At 37.3% G+C, this 25,071-nt stretch overlaps 1 protein-coding gene across 1 annotated transcript; it reads right to left on the reverse strand.

Moving 5' to 3' along the window:
- Window positions 1-11,893: 11,893 nt before the first annotated feature.
- Window positions 11,894-12,529, reverse strand: LOC107800373 (uncharacterized). Its single transcript, XM_016623540.2, has one exon. It carries the CDS (start codon window positions 12,454-12,456, stop codon window positions 11,950-11,952), a length of 507 nt encoding a protein of 168 aa, XP_016479026.2. The 5' UTR covers window positions 12,457-12,529; the 3' UTR covers window positions 11,894-11,949.
- Between the last annotated feature and the right edge of the window lie 12,542 nt (window positions 12,530-25,071).

Below are 25,071 nucleotides of genomic sequence, written 5' to 3' on the forward strand. Positions count from 1 at the left end.
GCCTTACTAATAAATCGAACAAAGACACTTGGCAGATTCACCGTCGCTTCGCTTTCATGGTGACTTTTCTAGGAATCATGGTCTTCCCAAACAAAGAACGAACAATTGATATTCACACAGACAAAGTCGTACAGGTCCTCACTACCAAGGAAAATCACACCCTTGCCCCGATCATTCTCTCCAACATTTATCGGGCGTTGACTTTATGTAAATCAGGGGCAAAGGTCTTCGAAGGGTGCAAAATTTTGTTGCAAATGTGGATGATTGAACATCTCCAACATCAGCCCAAGTTCATGCAGTATGGTCCAAGCAATGATAATTTTATCGAGAGTTATGAAGAAAGAATAAAAGATTATAAGTCTCCAGAAGGGATAGAAGCCAGGGTATCTCATCTAAGATCTTTAACGGCAAGTCAAATTGAGTGGACTTTGGGATGGCTCCCGACAAGAGAAGTGATACACATGTCAACCTTGAATAGTTATTTGCTGCTATTGGGATTGAGAAGCATCCAGCCATATGCGCCGCAGAGAGTTCTAAGACAACTAGGGAGATACCAAGTGGTGCCTGATGATGAGGATTTGAGTATGCAAGTAATCGAGTTACACCCCAAAGCCACTCTTCCCGAAGCTTTAATTCAGCAGATGTGGAATGGATGTCGATACTTGAAAGATGATACTCAAGTTCCAGACACAACAAAGGGCGAGATAAATCCAGGATATGCAAGGTAGTTTGAGAAACGATCCCGCGTGGATGATGCACCAGAAACCGATCTGAGAAGGCCTATAAAAAGACCCCATGTTCAAACCTTTAACGATAAAATCCAAGAACGATTGATTTGGGGAGAAAAGGAAAAGGGGTACAAAGAACCTATTCATGCCTTAAAGGAAAGTCTGAGGAACCTCAATTTGGAGAAAGACTTACAAGCACAAGAAGCAGAAGATGAAAAGAAGAGTCTGGCTTGTGAAAATAAAAATCTTCACGCTCAATTTCAAAAAATGAAGAAAGCTTCTGAAACACCAATGAGAAGTTGGAAAGATCAAAAAATCATCGCCAGTCTTTTGGAAAAAATGCAAGATTATGATTCCATTTTGGCAAAAACCGAAAAGGCATTGGGCAAAGCTAAAGAAAGAATCATACAATTAAACGAGGAGGCCAGATCTAATAAGGAACGCTAAGTAATGCAATCCGAAGAAGACAGGGCTCAATTCAAGAAAGAGAAAGACCGTTGGATGCATTCAGAAGCTCAACTCCATACACAATTGGAAGAAGCGAGAAGGTACAACAGAGAACATCAACACGCAGACATTGACAGAAAAAGAGCACAGGCGAGACTCGATCAGGCCAGACTCCGAGCTCAATTAGAGTCATCTTTAGATCGCGAAGACTGTATCAGAGATATAGCCACCACTCACCAACAGCAACTGCAAAACCAAGACCAACGTCTCCAAGACTTCAGGGCACAAATCCATGATTTAGTGGTTTACACCTCTCAAAGTTATGTGAACTGCCAAGGGATGGATTATGAAAGGTTTATAAAGCATGCACCTATTTTTGCCGGTCATCTGGAAATGGAGTTAGAAAGAATGTATCGCACGCTAGGAGGTCAGCCGGGTCAAGCCCCACCATGAGCAGATGATCCAATGATTGAAAACAAAAGTGGGAAGTGGAGCATGTTCAGAGTTGTTAAGAGTTATGTCTTTTGTTTGATTTGGGTTTGTGTCGAGTTTTTAAACCATTTTCTTATAATGTTTTCCAAATGTAATGTCTGTTCCATCTTTGTATTATTTCAAGAATAAATAAAAGTGTTGACAATTGCTTTACATCCGAACTACGCAAGGTCTGATTCACGCGGGGACATGATACGTAGGCAATCTCTATAAGATTCGACCACAATCAAAAGAAGGAATAAAATAAAGAGTGAGTGACAATAAAAAGAAATATCAAGAAAAGCTGGGATGACACAAGCAACCGAGCAAATACATGATAGAAAAGGGTTATTTGTCTAGGAACATTGCATCTCAACGTGTAATTATATATGTGTTAAACTCTCAAAACTAACAAGTTTGCTCATTTCCAGAATTCAAGCAGTTAGATTTTCTAAGAGTATACTGGCATATTATCATTATCACACCAGATCAAAAGGACCGATACCCGAAAGCATGTCTATCCCGGATGTCGACACAGGTATTGAGATAGAGGAGATGGACGTCGGTAAAATGAAAGAAGAGATGCTTAAACTTAAGCAACAAATGGCCGAGATGTATCGGGCTTGGTCTACAGGACAATCGCCCCCATCTTACCCAGCTAACCCTGCCTCCACCCCATCAGTAGCCCAAACTCAGGATAGTCCTACCACTGAACTATCCCCGAGTTTCCCCATCTACCAGCACTACCGAGGCACCACCTCTCATACACCGCAGTCTCCACCTCCTAAACCAGTTCCATACCCTCCTCCACCAGTAACTCCTGTCTTCGTGGCACCTCCCCCAGCTACATTCCACAAATCTCCTAGTGAGCCTATATTCCAGGCCCAGGACAACCAATACTACCCCCCGGAGCCCACTTTCAAAGCCTCCAAAATCTATTCATTTACTCCCCGTTTTGACCTCCCAACAGAAATTGACAAGCCAGTCAAAAATACCGAACAAGAAGAGATGTTCAGGAAGGTCAAAAGCTTAGAACAATCGTTCCGAGACATGCGAGGGTTAGGAGGGCAGGTCAGTGTGGCCTACAAGGACTTATGTTTGTTCCCAAATGTGCAATTACCAGTTGGTTTCAAGATGCCCAAATTTGACCTATACAACGGGCACGGCGATCCAGTAGCCCACTTGAGGGGTTTCTGCAGCAAGATGCGAGGAGCTGAGGGAAGAGACGAATTATTAATGGCTTACTTCAGTCAAAGTTTGAGCGGATCAGCTTTGGAGTGGTATACCCGCCAGGACCATGGGAGATGGTACACCTGGGATGACCTGGCACAGGCATTTGCTTGTCACTTCCAATACAATCTGGAAATCATCCCAGATCGACTATCCTTGACAAAATTTGAGAAAAAGCACAATGAAAGTTTTAGAGAGTATGGTTTCCGGTGGAGGGAACAGGCAGCAAGGGTGGATCCTCCTATGAAGGAAAGTGAAATGGTAGACTACTTCCTACAAGCCTTGGAGCCAACTTACTATGCCCATTTGGTTTCAGCGATAGGAAAATCATTCAACGAAGTAGTGAAGATGGGAGGTATGGTGGAAGAAGGCCTCAAGACGAATAAAATCATGAGTTATTCGGCTATTAAGGCAACTACTCAAGCTATTCAAGGCGGAGTAGGAGGGATTGGAAAGAAGAAAAGAGAGGAAGCGGCAATGGTTGATTCAGGAACTTGGTCGGGATCCAGAGGTTCACCTCATTACTACAATCAACATCGATCCCACCAACCAACTTATCACCATAATTCACCCCAACACTACTATCACCCGTCGGAACCTCATTTTTTCGTTAACCATGCGCAAGCATACAATCAGCCACCTGCCCACGCTCATTGGCATGCTCCTGTCATACCAAGTACCTACCCTTATCCGCGAGCCTATCCCGGACCAGGTTTCAGGCCTAATCAAGCATTCAGGGGTGAAAGGGGGCAGAAAAAGAAAACCTTCACTCCACTGGGAGAATCCTACACTAGTCTGTTCCACAGGCTAAGACAACTAGATATGCTAAGGCCGATACAATCCAAGCTGCCCAATCCCCCTCCAAAGAATCTGGACTACACCGTTAGTTGTGAGTATTGTTCTGGTACACCAGGCCATGATACAGAAAAATGCTGGCATTTAAAGAATGCAATACAAGAGCTGATTGATACTAATAAAATTGAAGTTCAAACCCCCGAAGCTCCCAATATCAACAGAAATCCAATGCCAGCTCATCAGGAGGCCAATATGATAGAAATAGTACGGGCTGATGGGGAAACAAAGAAGCCGTCACAAACCGTCATGATGATTCGGTCTTATGAAGCCAAGCCAGATGAACAGTTAGCAGAGGAGAAGTCGGTAGCTAAGCAGAACAAAAATGGTGATGAGCCATCTGTGGTAGTTGAGAAGGGATCTTCGAGCAAAATTGCTACGAAGCAGGTAGGATCAAAACTGATTGTACCAGGGATCGCCAGAAAACCCATCATAGTCGTGGAAGGAGCCCGTGTAGATCGGGTTATTATCAAGCCAGTAACCCAGTTACCAGTGATCAACAACAAGGCCATTCCATGGAACTATGAACGGGTGACGGTAATGTACAAAGGAAAAGAAGTCAAGGAAGAAGTCTGTGAGGTGCAAGGCTTGACTCGCTCGGGAAGATGTTTTACTCCCGAAGAGTTAAGAAAAATTAAAAATAATCCAACACCAATAAAGAAAGCTGTGACGGAAGAAGAAGCAAAAGAATTCTTGAGAAAGATGAAGCTCCACGACTATTCTATCGTGGAACAATTGAAAAAGACGCCCGCTCAAATTTCATTATTGTCATTGCTGATCCATTCGGACGAGCACCGTCAGGCTTTAATGAAGATCTTGAATGAGGCACACGTTCCCGATAAAATCTCCGTGAATCACTTGGAAAAAATAGCCAACAAAATCTTTAAGGCAAACAGAATCACATTTTCTAATGACGAATTGCCTGTGGAAGGTACTGAGCACAACAGAGCTCTTTACCTCACCTTAAAATGTGAAAACTCCGTAGTGACCCGGGTATTGGTTGACAACGGGTCAAGCGCAAACATCTGCCCTCTCTCCACTCTGAGCAAGTTGAAAATAAAAGAGGAGAGGATCCAAAAGAATAATATTTGCGTACGGGGATTTGACGGTGGAAGCAGAGATTCATTTGGCGACATAGTGCTGGAACTGACAATAGGGCCAGTTGAATTCACAATGGAGTTTCAGGTGTTGGATATAGCTGTTTCTTATAATTTACTGTTGGGTCGACCATGAATACATACTGCTAAAGCAGTCCCATCAACACTACACCAGGTGGTCAAGTTTGAATGGGATAAGCAAGAAATAGTTGTGCATGGGGAAGACAGTTTAAATGCTCACAGCAGTGCCATTGTACCGGTCGAGGGAATAGAAAATGACCAGGGACCATGGGTTTACCAGGTTTCCGACACAATGTTGGTAGAGAAAATTCCGGAGGGAAAATACATTCCGAATCCAAATATAATGTAATATGTGTTGCATGTGCATTTAGGATTTAGTTTTTCAATTTAGGAATTAACAAGTTTTACAAAAAGAAAATCACAAAAATATGTAATTATTGTAATTTTGTCATTTAAATGTGCCCTTATGTGATTTCATTTTTTTGATTTGCATGTTAATTATTGTAAGTGTTAATTAATATTTATAGTTAGATTTTACAATTAATTAGGAATTGTATTTAAATCAGAAAATTAAAGAAGAAAAAGAAAAGAATTCAAAAAATAAAGAAGGATTCGGACTGGGCCAATTTTTAAAAGAAAATCAGGCCCAAAGGTTACACCTCCTACCCGGCCCAGATCTGCCAACCCAAAAAACCATCAAACGACGTAGTATAGGGCAAGAACTACGTCATTTTGATGATACCCATCCAGGTAATTTCCAGACAATTAAACGACGCCGTATTGGTATTTTTTTATCTGAACCATTGATCAAATAGATCCAACGGTCCAGTTCAGATCTTTAATTAAACCAAACGACGTCGTATGATTAAATTTAATCGGGGCCGTTCATTGATTTTTGATCTGATGGTTCCAGGTCAGTCCTCTATACCCGACCCACCTACATCTGAGACCGACCCAATCCCCACTAAAACCAAAACGGCACCGTTTAGTTAAATGAACTGATCCCGACCGTAGATCTTACCTGATCCAACAGACGAGATCAGACCACCCCTCCCCTATATAAGTTAAATTCATACCCCAGCCCCCTAACCAAACACCCCCCTCCCTCTCCTGTTCATCATCGTCCCTAAGACGATGCCCCTAAACCCTAGCCGCCCTAGCTCCCCCTCGCCTGAAACCTGGCGGCAACTACGTTGTCGGTCACCAAACCAACACCCTAAGACCACCTGACCATCCTCTATCCAAATCTGGTAACCACTAAGCTCGAATCTTCCTGGAGTTTCTCGAATCTTCATTTAAAGATTCTAGCCAAACTCAGATCCAAACCAACTAGTCCCTAATTAACACCATAGCACCCCCTAACCGGCCTCGTTATAGATCTGTTAGTTGTTCACCTCGAATCACCCTACATCGTCTCGAATCTTCAATCGAAGATTCGAGCATAACTTGAACCTACCCCAATGCACCCCAAACCCACACCAGTCACTCTCCTAACCTCACTCGTAACCAAACCAAACTTGGTTTGGTTCGAATCTGACCAGAAACGGTTGAGCCCTAAATCAAACCTTCAAGAACCCTAAAATCCCAAATTTTGGATTCTGCCCAAATTGAATAGAAAGTTGGGGTCTAATCGACCTTAATCGAAGTATTTTCAGTTGAGAATACTTCGACTAAGGTCTGTTTGATTTCAAAATATCCGAATCAGAGTTTCAAAGACTGGGTCCGTATTGATTCTGTTATTATGAGGTATTTTTTTCTTTCCTTCGTGTTTATTTTCATTATTTACGTATCTGTTTATTTACTATGTTGATTTTGGTTGTTATTAAGTCACACTGACTCTATTTATTTTCAAAGGACCTTTTATTTGGTCCAATTTTGTCTGTTATTTATAGTCGTCCTAACTGTATGTGTTATAAATGGTGAAATCGAGTCCTAAATTGCGTCGCTTACTTAATTCCCTGTTAGCCTATAAATTCGTCAATAACACTGTTTGATAGTTGCTTTGTTACTAATTTGTTTAAGTGTCAATTGTAATGTGCAGTTGATTAATAAGTGGTGTCGATTAATTAGTTTCCGTTAAATCCCTGATTCTGGCAATAATCCTGAAATTATTTGAATTGCTTGTTTTCATTGTTTCCTAATCAATGTCAGCTATAATATGCAATCATTTGATTAAGCTTCATTGACTAGTCTGTCTGTATAGACTGAATCATTCAACATTCTGTTTGGTTTTAATTCTGATTGTTAATTACCCGATTATTTAAAATTCTGTAAATATTGTTCTGAATTGGAAATCTAATGTTGTTCTGCATTAAAACCTTAGGATTTGGTTATAGCTGTTCAATCAGAAACTAATGTTGAACAGATGATAAAACCTGTTTTGTATTGGATTCTGATTTTGTATTAGGGGCAGTATTTTGAGATTTTTCAGAAGTAGTTAAGGGTTAGTTTGGGGGAAATAAACTACATGAATACTTGTTTAAGGGCTGCTGAATATTCAAACTTGTTAGTGGACTGATTTGAGACATTCCTAAGTGGGTTTGTGTAAAGATAATAGACAACTAATGGTAGGGTTCAATAATGTGTTTGTTTAAAGAATACTGGGGAACAAAAGAAGATGGGGGGGGGCTGAAATTAAGGGAAAAGGTATCCTTAGTGGCTGATTAATTAGAAAATCCAGACTTAGTGTTATTTGAGTGGAAATTTCTGATTTTAAAAGGGGAAAAGGGGTCCGGGCAGTAGGCTGAAAAGAAGAAAAATAAGTTGTATAAGAAGAGGTGTTAGGGACTGATTTCAGGAGAACATAGAGAACATATAGAGAAGGGAGACAGAAAACAAAACAAAAAATACAAAGAGAGAAGACATATGAAAAAAGAAAAGAGATAGAGAAAAAGAGGGGAAGAGAGACAGAAGATACAGACATAGAAAAAAACAGAAAGAGAAAAACAGAAAAAACAAAGAGCATACACACACACACACAGAAAAGAGAAACAGAACAGAAAAAATAAGAGAAGAAAGAAAGAAAAATCAGAAATATTGTTTTCCTCATATCTGTCCGGACTTGTTTGGTGATACTGTTCGTTTGAATCTGAAATTTCCTAAGATTTCTGCTACTGTGTGTCTGGTTTTCACGGGTCTTGTTGTTTTTGCTCAAATCTGCTGAATCATTGGCATTTTTCTGCTGTTGGGTTTTCTGTTGCTGCTGTTGCTGAAATATTACCTCTTTTACCCTCATTTCCAGGTATATATCTGTAGACTCATGTCATGAAAAGGTTCAATATTGCAAATAAATGAAGTTTGGAATTGCAATTATGTCCTCCACTCATTCAAATCTATTAGTTAAATTTCAGTTTTTTTTAGTTAGCTAATGTAGTATTATACTTGACATGGGCGCTATTAGCCAATTTGCCTTTTGGAGAAGTATAAACTCTGCTGTAATCTTATTTATTCTGAAGTAGTGGTAACATTTATTTTCGAATTGTCAAGATAGGGAACACGGCAGAAAGCTGACCATTAATTAAATTTTGTAATCTTGTTGGCTAAGTATAGGATAGTATGGAAATCTCAAGGAACCACATTACTAGTATATCTCGTCAAGCATCCGATTTTTGTTTAAAGCTAGATGATGTAAGTTGTTTCTTGTTCGTATGTGGCATGATAACGGTTATGTGTATAACTATAAAGTGAGAGAGGAATTGATATAATCCGTTACGTTTAAGATATTGGAACATTACGGATAGTTCAGATGTATAATTACGTTACATGTAATGTCATTTTATTAAATAAATTTGTAGATTAGTTCTCTTTCTTAATAACAAATGGCCTATTTATTTTAGGAATGCGATTAACTCATTTCTTAAAAATAATATATAAATAATGTCAATGATTTTACAAAGTGTAGATTTAGTATTTGTAAATAGCTTGCATAAGTCGAAAAAAAATTGGTTTAATTTTACCTATCCCAAACTCAATCATCGTAAGCAAATTAACCAAATAATTAAAACTTTGGACTAAAAACTAGTCGTTTAGAAGAAAGTCGGATTTACAAATACGAATTGCAACATTTTAAGTCAAAGATATGCAAGTAGAGTTCGCTCCGAATAGAATAATGGAAATTCTTCGAAAACTATTAGTTTGCTTATCAATTAAATTTTTCCTAGTTTTTTACACGTAATTCGCTTTTGGTAAGTTTTTCAAACATATACACTTAGTCTTAAGCTTAGGAAAATGATAAATAACTTGTGCATATAATTACCAAGTACTGAAGGTACATATACCGTATTCACGATAAAACGGTAGTTTTAGTTATATGTTATTTATTTTTCATCTCATTAATTCTTTTAGTCTGAATAGTTTTTAAGGTATATAATTCACCCGCTTAAATAATATATATATAATTTGTGGCCAACACCTAATAAATTTTGATTTTTTTAGAAATCTCGAGACATTTCATTCGGTGATTTCCCATGGTTTTCATATTTAAAAATAAATAGACATAATAAACAGTTGTAGAAAATTTATATTACCATCAAAAAATATTTTGTGTAATTGGGGACACGTTCGCGTGACATGATTACATTTCTAAAGACAATTCGGAGTATGCGTTCGCGCAACTTCGAGCAAACTTTCTTAATAAAAGGGGTTTTTCGGAGGATATTTAAATTAAATTAATTTCATATAACCCGAGATGTGCAGTTCACTATTTAATCATACAAGAGTGACGAATGTTCGTAATTTTATTTTAAGCACAATTTCGAACATAATTTTTTTTTTATAATAAAAAATATAAAAATATTATCAATTTTATTGTGTACACGTATGCGTGACACGATTCTTTACATTTATAAAAAATATATAATACGAATATACGTACGCGTGATTCGTTTCAAGAAAGGTCTATAATTGTAAATAATCTAAATAAAAGCAATAACCAAATCATGCAACAAGAAAAAATGTATTTAGTAAATCAAGATAATTAGGCCAAGTATAAAAACGGTTAAGCGACCGTGCTAGAACCACGAAATTCGGGAATGCCTAACACCTTCTCCCGGATTAACAGAATTCCTTACCCGGATTTCTGGTTCGCAGAATGACAAACAGAGTCATATTTTCCTCGATTCGGGATTAAAATCGGTGACTTGGGACGCCATAAAGTTCCCAGGTGGCGACTCTGAAATTAATAAGGAATCCCGTTTCGATTGTCCTTTAATTGGAAAAACTCCCTTATACCCTTTACAGGGTATAGGAAAAAGGGAGGTGTGACAAACTACATTGTTGTTTTCCCCATGAAATCCTAGACCATCATCGCCGTGTACGGGTGCGTTTTGTGAGTTTGACATAATTTAACTTGAGAACAAAAATTCTTGAAAAGAATAAGTGTAAAAATAACGTGTGTTATCAGAATCAGTACTGAAATAACCACTATTATCTTTAGCCCCATGGTGGGCGCCAAACTGTTTACCTCGAAAATACGAGTAACAATTAAACTTGTTTGTGATTTTAAAGATACGTGATTTAGTTCAATACTAATTAATAACCAAGAAATCAAACGTGAAAATTAAAGAAGTAAGCTGAATCAAACCAGTGCTTAAGCAAGTCTTGACCTCGAGCTATGGTGACCTCGAGGTAGGTCAACAAGAATAGTAAAATAAAGACAATAAAGTTAAGAGACAATTCTGATGAGTAATGAACAAGAAAGTAAGAGAGTATATTCTTTTGCCAATGATTAAATGAATGTTACAAATGATTGGTGTCCCCTTTATATAGTAGAGGAACCCTAAATAATGTACATTTCTATTTACAGTAAAGAATCTTATTGGGACAACTGTCTAACCTCCTAGTACAAATCCGTACTAACTCGTACAAATCTATTCCGGAATTTACGCCACGATCTTAGGGCCACCGTGGGAATCTCGCCCTTTCTGTTACAAAACCATAACGGTATTATCTCGAGATTAGCCATATTCGGCTCTGATGTTCCTCGAGCACATAGATCTTCGAGTCTCGCATTCTGCCTTCGAACTCGAGCTCAGTCTATATTGAACTTGTTCTCGATGCGACCCCTCGAGCCTACAAAATCGGGGACACACGATTTTGACCGTCTACAGTAATCTTTTCTTCTACTTTCAAACACACGAGAAAGATTATGTTTCAGTTTATCTCAGTGATCTCCTAAAAATGTGTCTTACCTATATGTTCTTGACATGCAGAGAAACCATAAAATCACCATCCTGATTTAGACGACCTCAAATTGCTTTTTAAGGATAAGGAAGCACTATTTTAGGTTGGCGTATTTAACGGGCTTTCAGCAGACATAGGCCCATGTTTTCAGGCCTCTATCAGCAGCTTTAGGCCCACGGTCTATTTACCGGATTATTACATAAATAACCGGCCAGATTCATTATTTACTTTTTTTGGACGGTATACATATATTATATATTGATTATACAAAGTTACACACACACACACATATATATATATATATATATTCGTTGGCTATTTTTAGTTTTAGAGATTAGGCGGACGACGATTTGGGTTAATTCTTCTATTTAATTCAAATATTATCCTTATATGATAAATAAAGATGCATTTAATTCTCTCCGGAAGTACCTCTACGAAAAGTTATTTTGATAAAAGCAATTCTAAAAATGAACAATTATTAAAAGTTTAGCCAAACAGTTCACTACATAATAGCTAAACTGCTAAATCACATACCAAATTTCTTTTAAGTGATTTAATTGTGTAAATATTCTTTATAGTATCAGGTAGTACTTAAATTGTTTCTAAACCTCCCGTAATTTTGTTTGTATAATTTTCTCTCTTTCTTTCTTTTCACTCTTTTTATCCATTCATTGTTTTTTAAAAAAAAGTTATACATTAGTCAAATTGAACTTCCAGATGCTTCTTCACAAAGTCATTGATTAATTGATCAGTGAAAATAACTTGCAACATACTTAATCAACTAACCAACACATACAATTTACTACATCTAATTAATTAACACAAACCCATCTTTAGGCTGCTAGATAGAAAGAGAGAAAACAACATACCATACTACCACACACTACGTATTCTAATTAAACTTAGGCAACATAATTAACTAACTAATAGTACATAAAAGAATCACCAGTAATATTAGTTTCTTCTCCTTGGAATTGATCCCCATCTGAAAATGCATAACCTGGAAGCTGCAGCTGGTCCAAGTTATAATTTATTTGTGCATTCTCAACAGGAGCTGGGCAATATTCCACCATTTCATGAGGATAATAATTAGCAAAATTAGAGTCATGAGCCATTAGCAACTGATCATGATAATTTGGATTATCATAATCATCTACAATATTAATCACGGTTTGATGCAGCCATATTTGAGTCTTAAGAAATTTGACATAGTGAATTGCTTCTTCTAACATAGTAACTGTATCCATTTTTGAACCACCAGGGATTAAACTCTGCAAAATCTTGAAACGATCACTGATTCTATGCCTTCTTTCACGAGCTGCTACACTTTGTGGATCAGTTGATAGTTTCACAACTGATCTTTTTTTCTTCTTTTCTTTGTCATTAATTTTACTTGAAGAAGAAAAACAAGTGGAATGTTGTTGATCCATTGATACAACTAATTACCTCTATTTTCTCTTTTTTTTAAAGATATCTTTATGAAGTTTGAGAAGATGAGATTGTCCATGCATGGTTTATATAGAGGAAGAAGATTGCGTTAGGTACGTCGGACAATATAGAAATATGGTCATCTGATTTGAGTCAGCCAATCTTTAGGGCAAGATTACGAGTTTCTTGGGGGGTAAATACCCCTCCAATTGTAGGGTCAATAGGGCAACAAAAGAGGTCTGCCATTGAAAATTACCTAATATTACTGACAGTACGTAAAAGTATTTCTGTATACGCAAGGATTGTAGGATGTTTTGCCTCATCTCCTCATTTTTTTTTCTTTATAGATATATAATATGACTTAATATTTTACACCATCAGGTAATTCAGAAATCATTTACATGTAATTCTCTTTAAAAGTGAAATTTATAATTTTGAAAATAAATTAAATAAGTTGTTTCGTTACAACAAACAAAGATAACTTGATTGTGTAAAATATTTCTATGGGTGATGGATACTAGTTAAACTCTACCAATTAATACATATATCTTTTTAACTGTCCTGATATAAATATTTTTTATATTGTTAATACATAAACTTAATCTCTTACCAAAAAATAATATTTCCACCTTGTTAGATGCAATATTTTAACTTAACATGCGAAGTCATCTTTTTGTCAGTTTCGACATATACAGATATACAAAAATGTCTCGATCAGTAATTAGATAATAGTCCCATGTACCTAAAATGGAGAAAGGGGGGGAAAAAAAAAAAGAGAGAATTGAAACTGAGTACTCCATTATTAAACTGAGATTAGGTTAAATGAATAGTTTAAGTGTCCTTTCACACTACTACTGGAAGGGACATGAGAAAGCACTGAATTCTAAGTTGCTACATATGAAAGTGCTACTGTCTAGCTAGGGGCCAAATTAAATACAAAAAATTACTGTTCCCATTGCATTTTATATTTTTCTTATCGATGGAATTTAAATTTTACCAGAAATTTAAGATATTCATTTGACATATGAAAAGCTTAATCTATCCTCTTCATACAGAGAACTTCACTTTATAACTCGTTAGCAGAGTGTTGTCAAATAATTGTGAAAAGTCGAAAACGAAAGTTTTCATATCAAATGGAGTGCAAATTAAAGGAGCACTTTAACCAGGAGCCGATGTAGAGCAAACGGTACGGGTTCTCGTGAACCCAGTAATTTTTGCATAGACCCTGTATTTATACTAAAAAATTCATTAAAAATATACGAATATTTAGCCCAGTTCATTTGTCCAGTTATCTTGTAGATTAACTTGGGATTATTATAGGAACTCATAAGCTTAAAAGTTTGGATTCGCCTCTGACTTTAACCGAAAATGAATATTAGCACGAATCCAAATTAAACAGACCAAAATTGATACTTACACTGAATGCGAAACGAAAAGAAAAAGGAAGAGGAAAGGATACCGGGAGATTGGTTTTTAAGACTCGTTAGAAATGTTTTTGAGCTATACATGACACTTTCTACGAGAAATCGGTAAAAACTAACATAGAAGAACACCATTTCCTCCTCAGAGATGCGACTGAAATAGGGGTAAATATATGAACGTCGTTGATTATGTCACCTCCGGAACCAATTAACCTTTGGGGCTTATGTTTTGTTTCTGTTCCTAGGATTCATTTTGTTTGGTTAAAAGGAGAATCACTGTAGAATATCTTCTTGGATATAGTCAGAACAAAGTGCCTTCTTTTTCTTTATTAGCTCTTCTTTTTGAAGTGCAAAATTTGCATGAATATTAGTGCTGTGCTCTAATATTTCAAACTTCTTTTTGCTTTTTCAACCTAAAAGTACTTTAATTAGCAGTAGTAATTCTGTTATTCTCTTCGTAGTTGACATATTAGACATTCCTTGGGAATTTAACCAAATCCTCTCTTTTGTCCATTCATAGCCGACACACCATACCCATTAGGAATAAGAGTCCGGCTTTTGGACTCGATCAAAGAATTATAATGTGTAGAAAAAAAATTAGGCACCATAATATATATAGTGTCGTATTTTACCGCGCTATACCTTAACGGTACGTTTGCCGTTAAGGTATAGTGCGGTGTTTATTGGGCCCACAAATAATTCTTCTTGATTTAACTAGCACACCAATAATTCAACTGGGTATAGCGTCCATATTCAAGGAGCTATACCTCAAATAATTGTGCCCCCGGGACTGATTTTTTTTCCTTATTTAAAGAGTTTCAGGATTTTGTAAAAATCCATTCAGGATCCTTCAAGTCGTCTGAAATAATTATTCATTAAGTTATTTTGTATTTTGTCATAATATTTGAAAAGCGAAGAATTAGGGTTTCATTATATTGGGGGTGTGGTGGCGAATAACTCAGTAAGCTATAGTTTATCTCCACAGTGTCATGTTAAGTTGCCACTTACAATGGAGTACGATACATTGGTATCGTTGTTATGTAAAAAAATGAGTATGAGCAAACGTTCGGTGAATATTAAAGTAACCGAAAAATATCCGTATTCTGTCACTCTACAATGGGTTGCTTGTTATGCTGAGTTTAACATCGAAGACCATGAAACTCTGAGAGATTTTTTGAGGACTCCGGAAGAATAAATTTCTTATGATAAAAATATTGGAAATGTACGTCAAAGCTGAAGATGTTCACAATAATGAGGTTCCGCAAAGTAGGGATATCCCTCAATCATCGGGTGGTTATTTTGTAGCAGTTTTAGCCGAACAGATTCCGAGTGAAAGAGTTTGGCCTGATCTAAACTTATCTCAACGGGCTAATGAGGAGCGAGGAAATAATTTCTCTCCTAGTTTACATAATCCACAAGCCGAGTGGTAAATTTCAATTTCCTTTTGTGTTACGATGTTTATTTTTATATATTGAATTTATATTAATACCCATATATTTCACAGGGGGTACTGGCCAGATATGAATTTTACAAGTTATGAACCAACGCCCAGTTGAAATATGCCTAGTTTTAGTATGTTGGATCATGGTGGTCCATTTGGGAGTCATCATCAACACAACAATGTCCATCATGGGATATCAACACATTATGATTTGTAAGTGAAGTGATAAATCTATATGTAAAATTTGGATCAATTTATGAAACTCATTATTTTATTGATTGTGCAATGAAAACGAGTAACTTGAAGGTTATGTCCTTACTCAATTGCCCGAAGACGACATATTTAATCAGGATCTGGCAGATGCGTAGAGTCAGGAAGAAAATAGTGATATGACAACAATGCTGATGAGTCTGGAGATGACACACCCTTCCCTGATGAGGATGATGATGGGGAGGAAGAGAATGTTGAACCAGATTTGACAAGGGAGCATGCTCCACCTCCCATTAGACCAAGAGCGTACGAGTCCCACGTGCCGTTTCATTCAAGGGAGATTCCCCACCTTGATCATTTGCCCAGTATGTCGGATGTGGATGCCCTCACAAGGGATCTTGATAAAATTCGGACATCAATATGGGATCAATATAGAGTAACAGTGCTGTCAAAAGGCATGTTTTTGCTGATAAAGCGTGCCTAAGCAGGGGGTGCGAATGTACAACATAAAAGAGTGTCGTTAGATCATGGTTCATGAGTCATCTCCGGATGTATACAAGGTTATTTTCCGTAGATGATTTACAGGTTGTAACTGGATGCTGCGTGCGAGGAAGCAGAAAACAAATATATGAGTTGTGGGTAAATATATTGGCACCCACAATTGTGAAATGGGCATATTTAGTGGGCATCATTTTAACTTGAATATTGACTTGATTTCTCTTATCTTGATTCCACACATTGAAGCGTCCATAAGGTACAAGATCAAAGAGTATATAACATTTGTCCACCAGGTATATGGGTGTACCACTACCAAAAGAAAAGGCATTTCTCGGGAGCAAACGTGCGTTTGAAGTTGTTTATGGTAACTGGGATAAGTCCTTTACATCTCTACCCAGGTACATGTTTAACCTCGGGACTGTTGTTGAATGGAAGATTGAGCGGAGTCCAAGAATACCAGAACTCATGTGTTCTGAGCCTTTAAAACAGTCATTGATCGTTTTGTGCATTGTCAGCCGATAATATCCATAGACGACACTCATATCTATGGAAAGTATTATATTATGTTGTTGATTGATGTTACAGTAGATGCTAATGAAAGTATATTTCCCCTAGCATTTGCTATTTGGCCAATGAAAGTCAAGAGACGTGGACATTATTTTTGAACCACTTGAAGGAGCATGTTGTCAAACAGCGTTCGGATATTTTTCTAATATTTGATCGGCATTGAGGTATTTTAAGTTCTGTACAGAATTTGCATATATGGCAGGAACCATATGCCTACCACCGTTACTGTGTGAGGCACCTAAAAGCCAGCTTCTATAGGGCTTATTCGAACAAGGACTTGCATGATTAAATGTGGATGGCTGCAACTGATCACCAAGAGTGTAAATTCGGGAGACGAATGGAATTGATCAGGCAGGAAGACCAAGGAGCCTATACCTGGTTGATGCGACATGAGCTTGACAAGTGGACTTTGCTTGCAGATGGTGGCAGAAGATGGGGAATTCTGACTACAAATGTGTCAAAGTCTTTCAACGGGTTACTGAAGTCTGCACGTGGATTTCCTATCATTGCCATGATGTGGATGTCATTCAAGCAGATGGCGGAGAGGTTTGTTGAAAGGTCCAGAGGTGCATCCTCATTGATGGAAATGGGTGTTGAATTCATGCCAATACCAATGAAAAGATTTGAGAAATACAGGAAGCAACCACAATGGCATTCATTTTTTCAGTATTGCAATGAGAGAAATATTTTTGAAGTTCGCACCACTATCCATTACAATCGGGAGAATAATACACACATTGTTAATGAAGCTAGAAGGTTATGCTTCTGTGGGAAATGGTCCATCTATCACAAGTCGTGCTCACATGCCATGAAGTGCTTTCAATATACAGGTTTCGCGGCAACCAAGTACGTTGATAAAGAATATAGTGTTGCTGCATACTTAAACATCTATAGTGGGCAGTTGCAGACAGTGGGTGCTGAGCATTATTGGCCTCCGAAACCATTTAAATGGTGTGTAACAAGGAGTATGTGCGTCAATGAAAAGTGCAAAAAAGAACGCATATACGGAACCAAATGGATATTGGTGATACCGTTTATGCGCATAAATGTGGCTTATGTTTGCAAATAGGACACAAGCTTCGTAAATGTCCTTCAGCTAGTTTGGGTAGTGGTGGTAATTCAGCTCCCGGTGGAATTTCATCCAATGTGCCCAATTATGAAGGATACACGTAGTGTTTTATTGCAGTAATTTATTGTAATAAGTGTATGTATATGTTCAGCTTGCAAAATGTATGAAATAAAATTATGTTTTCATTGGGGTTTAATCTAATTGATATTTAGCATTAATACTTCAGTACAATAATTTAACATACACCCAAGAAAAAAATTGTCATTCGCCATTATCATCGTTGTCTGGTACTATTTTATTATCAGTGTCTTCATCTACTTCGTCAACATCGTGTACATACCCTTCGGGACTGAGGGCATCATATTCTAGGCCTCAGTTGACACATATTTCTCTCATTTCATTGCTATCATCAATAAGACCACTTGCTTGATTTCTACAATAATATGGGACTCCTACGTCCCATGTCTGTGATAGAAACTTAGGTATTCCCTCCCACTCGGCAACTGTTGGGAAAATAGGATAATCATTGTTTCTATACAATTTATCATTTTCTAATAAATCCAGTACTGATCCTCCGTTCCTCTTAGGAAGTTAAGATCATCCATTACATGATGAACAACTAGTGCCTTTTTCATCTCTAGAATCTCCTTCATCAAATGTCGAATTACTTTTGGTTCATCTTTGTGTGTGTTTGTTTGGAAGGTTGCAGATAGTGCTTGTGGCATAACAAGCCCATGCCAGCGACATAGTACTTTATAATAACACCGTTTTGAGTCAAGGGGAACCCATTGTAGTTTTTCGCCCCAAAATCACATACCTTCAGGCTTTGTTGAATGCGTTTCGCCCTCAATAATGTGCCCTGAAACTTTGAGATAAGTGTGTATATTGATAGTCTTATTTTCCAAGGTACGCAGAACACTATACCACTTGTCATCAATAAAGTCAGTTTAGTAACCTAGCATATTTTTTTCAAGGTAGATATCGATAGTGTTAAGATGTGTTCCATGGGGATCTATTGAACTACCTTCACTCTTTTGCCTCTTTTTGAACCACTTATTAAATGGTAGTGGTATTTTCTAAATGGATGTCGTAATGTTTCTTCAAATGGTCTTTGAATACATATGACTTGGATTAGTTTAAGAAGTTGTCTTATACCTAAAAGAATCATTATCACGCGAAAGAATAGCACGCCACAAATATGCATTATGTGTATTGTCTTGTCGCCCTAAAAAAGCTGCCATTATGGATAAGCTATATTGTACCCTAAAGAATCATTATCACGCGAAACATAGTGCGTCACCAATATGCTATATGTGTATTTTCTTGTCGACCTGAAAAAACTGTTGTTTTGCAAAAGCTATCTTGTACCCTAAAGAATCATTATCACGCGAAACATAGTGCGCCACCAATATGCGTTATGTGTTTTATCTTGCCTATAAAATCCTAGCACACTTTAGTTATTATATGCGCTTAACCAAAACAAATAGAAAAACTTTCTATAAATTTTTCATTTCTCTTGCATTAAGAAATGTCTGGACGCAATGATGTATCAGTGTGTTATTGTGGAAAATATGCGATTTTGAAGCCATGCTGGTCAAATAGTAATGTGGGTCAACAACTTGTAAGTTATTATTTTGAAAAAAAATATTTGTTAATATTTTTATATAACATGTTTTTTATTAGTGTTGTGTTATAATCCCCATTGGTAGGACGGAAATCAATGTAGCTTTGAAGAATGGTATGATGAACCCATTAACCAGGAATACTACAAATCTTGTTTGCAGTATGTTTAGAATATGACTGGTGAATATGAACTCCAGATCTTTAAACTACAATAACAACTTGCAGTAGTGAAGGAGAAACTAAAAGAGGCGGAAGAAGAAAAAAATAGGTTGGAAGAAAAATTTAAGTGGTTGAAGCAGAAAATAATGGCGATCGTAACTAAACAAACACATGAATGTGTTGAGTGTAGTATTTTATTTTTATATTTTTCGTGTCATGTATTTTCATTAGTTGTGCCGAATTTAAATTATGTTAAGTTGTTATGTTTGTTTTTGTGTTGTAGTATTAAACTTAAATAACTCGAAAAATAAAACATAAATAATGTTGCTATTATATACTGAATATCATATGTACAGATAATAAAAAATGTCAATGTGTCCCACAGCTTGTATGCTTTAAAGCATTGGCTGGCCTAAGGCTCATCCCATCTCGCCCGGCTACACTATCATGATCATTCTCATCACGTCGCCTTTTTATCAGAGGATGCGTTGCAGCATGATCATTGGTAAGGCTGGCAGGCACAGTAGAAGGGATTGTCGGTCCAGTAGTAACCTACAAAATAATAAGATATTTTAGTATATGAAATATATATTACTAATGTATGTGTTAGCTAAAAAAATTTAAATAGTCTTACCATGGTCTCGGCGGGCTTCTGAATATAATCATCCGACTCAGGCATGTCAGTATCGCACAAAGTGGCCTCCGTGACGGGCGAGGATGATGTCTTAAAGAAAAAGAACACTTTAGATATTGATGACTAATCAATGAGATAAAAACAAATATAAATAATAGTAATACAAAATAACCAAATCCTGTGAAAAATCCTCAGCATGAGCCATAACTCAGTCGGCGCACACTATGCACATCTCATGTCGGACGATCATCAGCAACCGTCGATAGCTCTACGGGACCAGGAAAATACTGATCCCACTCTTGTCGCATAATGGCCATGCTCGCAATCAACAATGGAGTTGACGGGGTCACTTGCGAAGTCTCTAGCTCCGGCTGAAGGATGAATGACGACATATCACTAGGAGCATGGTCTAGCTCAGGGTGGTCACCAGGCCAATCAACTCCAACATCATCAACAGGTGCCTTAACGCCCCCTTGCTGGAGACCACGTCCTCGTCGACCCCCACGACCTTGTGGGACACCCTTACCTCTCTGGGGACGCCTTCCACGTTGACCACGTTCAGGCTCCACTGCTAGCCTACGATGGTACTGCTGTGGCGGTACTTAATCAGCCTCGTATCCTAAGCGTTCATCATCTCGGGCTCGCCTAAATATTCGGGTAGCCAAATCTATAACCTGCCGGCCAAACACGTGCAAAGCTGCCGCTCCCTCACCGATATGATGTTGCATCTACAGTCATAATTGGTAGAACATAAGTAAGCCAATAGCTTGTACAACATGTAAAATATTAATTACTAAATGCTAGGTTAACGTTATAAGTAAGTATAAAAAATAACATACCAGTGCCTCATGTCTCCCGGTATATGGAATGTACCAACCACCAGCGTGATGAACGGGATTCCCGATGAAAAGTCGGGTAACGCTGCGGTACCAGCCCATATACTCATGCTCACCATCCGTACGCTCAGATGGATAGGGTCGCAAAATTAGGTCATGCCGGCGGTCCCAAATCTCCATGTGCGCCTCTAGCTAAGCCATGTATGTCTAGTCAACCCTGGAAGGATAATCCCACTGGTAATGTGTTCTAAGACAAGTAGGCAGAGTAGGTACAAGCTCCAGTCGACCAAACTGGAGAAGGACTCACTCGGTGGCATGATGCTCAACAATATCGAGACACATTAATAGGACGGAAGAGCTCCACATAAGTCAGTCGCTCGAGCAATAATTGGCAAACCAGCTATTAGCTCGCTGTTGTATGGCCTCCATATGAACTATTAAGTAAAAACAGGAATCATGAGTAAACGCAATACATATAAAACCAGGCCAAGTAAACTTAAGTATACATGTACCTGCGCGCCTCAATTAAATCCAACAAACCCCTATAATAGGGGAGATTATGTCGAGCCTCGACCTCGCGTCCGTAGCCTCGCCTATCAACCTACCTCCCAGCTAAAGGAAGAAACGGTAGAGGTGGTGTATCCTGAGCGATGGGTGGTAGAGGTGGCTGGATTTGCAAGAACCACTCCCATACCCAAACCTAATATATATTGTGGACGTAAAATTTAAGGTATATTTTTACTATATATGTTATAATCATGAAAATAATTGACCATGTTTTCACCTGCAGCAGCGGCAAAAATCCAGCAATATCTCGCTAGGTGCCTATGCTAGCCCGACACATCTTCCTATACAAGTACCTAGAACAGCTGCACCCCACCTGTAAAGAGGTAAATCATCTAGCTGCTCAAGATGATGAAGAAATCTCAAGCTGACTAGGTTTCCCGAAGTGTTCGGGAATAATACCCCACCAAACATAAGCAGCATAAGCAATCTCGTGTACCGATTGATATGAAGATCTGGTGTATCATCCGTAATGTCCGCATCTATTGCCTCCAAATGCAGCCAGACAAGCGTCAACTGCAAACGATTGGCCCCACTCAATGCAGCCTCCTCCGCTGGCTGGAAACTGGTGAGCTGCTGCAACAACTGCAGGTACTGCAATCTCGTATATTCTCTAAGAGCATGCGGGTAAGCTACAGGATGTCCATCAACCGGCAGCTCATAAAGAACCTCCACATCCTGAAGCATGATGGTAGCCTCGCCAATGGGTAAATGAAACGTGTGCGTCTCCGGTCTCCACCGCTCTATCATAGCCGTGATCAACGACCAGTCTAACTACAACTAGACGATCTCTATGATCCTATAGAAACCCATATCCTGAAGGTGTCTAACAATACGGGGATGGAGTGGGTGGGCCCTAAGAAAGTCCCACATATCGTCTACCCGTCTAGTGTGGAATGTCTCGGCCAAACACTGCCCCTTCCATATGTACGAAGACCTATGCTCGGCCTGTAACAATAGTAGCTCTAGTAATGCAGGTCCGGGATGCACAGGCGGAATCTACATGACGACTATTGAAAATTGAACAATATCAACTAAAATATTTTTCTTTTTTATTGCTTAACATCTTTAAATATATTGCAATATCTTTAATATTAAAATTTATTCGATATTTTACTATATTATTAATTAGGTTGATACATTTTCTATATTATAATTTTATATTTTATATGTTAGTTTATTATTTTATATGTTAGTTTACTCTTTTATATTTTTTTTATTATTTAATATGTTTATTTTTACTAATATGTTTGTTTATTATTTAATATGTTAGTTTATTATTTTATATGTTTGTTTGTTACTCACCTATTTTTGACTATAATAAAATTAAATAATTAATTTTCATAACTATACTAGATTTAATTATTAAATATTCATATAACAATACTTAGTTTGACAAATATTACTGTTTTCTAATGTTATTTTCTTATATTTGTTGACTAGAATTCGAGAGATTTTGTGTTTGAACTATCACCTTTTTAGATATTTTTGAGTTTTAACAGATAATTAAATGATTAATTTCAATAACTACAAAGATACTACGCTAAACGGCACTATATTTTACTACGTTAAAAGGGCACTACATTAAAGATACGAGCGCTATATTAAAATTACAGGCACAACATACCACTACAGGGAACTAAAGTCACATATTCATATATGTACAACAATAACATCTAAATAAGATTAATTATTCCTAAAATAATAATTTTTCTATTTTACTAATCCTTTTGCAAATAACTAATCTAAACCAGATAAAAATAACAAATTAATTTAATCACAAAATAATCACAAAAAAACAAATACTACAGTAAAAATTAACTAATTAACATTTTTTAACAACTAATAATAATTTCTCTATTTTACTAATTTGTTTAGCACACTAATAATATAATTCGACAAAACAACAACAAATTAACTGAATTGCAAAACAATCACGAAATAATATAGCACACAGTAAAAAACAACTAATAGGCATTTTTGATACATGAGTTTTAACAAAAAATAAGTCGGAATACCTCGATTTAATTTTTGGAAAGTTGAAAAGTTGGTGACTTGGAGCCGAAACGAGCAACCCACTATGAGATAACGCCTTAGATACGATGTGAGATCGAGAATCTATACTTTTTGTGGACCGTTGGGCTCCAACCGAGTTTTTTTGATTAAAAATGGGGGAGTTTTTGATTAATATAGCTGTTTTTGTTTTGTTTTAATAGAGAGGAAGGTTGACTGATTTGGTGGGGAAGGAGAAGGGTCGTTTATTTATGTAGGTATAGCGCCCTTATGTAAGGCGTTATACTATAGCGCCCTACATAAGGACGTTATACATTCCCGCCCATTTAAGTTCAAATACAGCGGTATTGCACCGCGCTATACCTTAACGACACATTTGCCTGTTAAGGTATAGCGCGGTAAAATACCACGCTATATATATTATGGTGCCCAGTTTTTCCCCACATATTATGGTTCTTTAGGTCCAAAAGAACCACGCTTTGGTTCCGGACTATTAGGAATAGCACACAAATACACATTTAGGTTTTTGAGTAAAAATTAAATATTTAATAAGTTATTTAATGCATAAAGACGATTTGAAAAAAAAAATAATTGGGTTCACGTGAACCCATATATGACATTCTAAATTTGCCCTTGCTACCATGTTGTCAAATATTTTCCTAAATTTTGGTGAATTGATCAATTCAATTATGTGGCGAAGTTGATGATAGGATATAATTACGTATTTTAATCTCTTATTACACTCTAATTTATTGCATTTTAATTGAGTTTGAGCTTTAATCGTTAGTATTTTGCACTAATTGTGTATTTTATACCTTGTAGGAGTGATTCCGAGCCATGTAGACGTCATGGAATGAATATAAGTGATTTGGAGATTTGAAGTTTGAGTAAAATCCCAAGAAATTAAGCCGGGATCGTGTTCGAGGATCAACGGATTATAGTTAAAAACGAACGAAGAATCAAGTAGGCATATTGCGTACTGTCTAGTAAATGCACATATTTTTTTCTCACAACTCCATTTGGGCTTCACAATATATGGTTGGAAAACTAATTCAAAGGGCTACAACGTTCATGTTTTACGTTTTTCCAAATTCTCAACAGAACAGGGTGAAAAGTGCACGGTCGTGCACTGACCGTGCAAATGGGGCAGAAAGTGTGAAATCTGCGCAGCCAAGTGCGCGGGAACATTGTTTGGGCCCGACCCTACTTGGTATATATATATATATGAAAAAACGGTATTTTGAGGACTTTTGACACACTTTAGACCTAGGGAGACCGACATGAGACCGACATTAGACCTGGGATTCGACCTAAGGAGGCAAGAACACACTAGGAGCAAGGCGGAGAATTCTTCATCGAGTTTTTCACTTCCTTCTCCCTATTTTTCATTATTGGTTATGAATTCTAGTATTGTAGTTTTTCATACTATTATGAATAGCTAATTTGTTATCTAGGATTTTGATGGAATTTATTGGAGGATGATTTTCCTGTTACGTAAATATAGATTTGGGTTTTTTCTCTGTTTGTTCAAATACATTTATATTGTGGTTGGTTGAAGAGCTCTCAATCGACTGTGCCTATT

The sequence above is a fragment of the Nicotiana tabacum genome, chromosome 10, assembly GCF_000715075.1.
Source record: "Nicotiana tabacum cultivar K326 chromosome 10, ASM71507v2, whole genome shotgun sequence".
Taxonomy (NCBI): Eukaryota; Viridiplantae; Streptophyta; class Magnoliopsida; order Solanales; family Solanaceae; genus Nicotiana; species Nicotiana tabacum.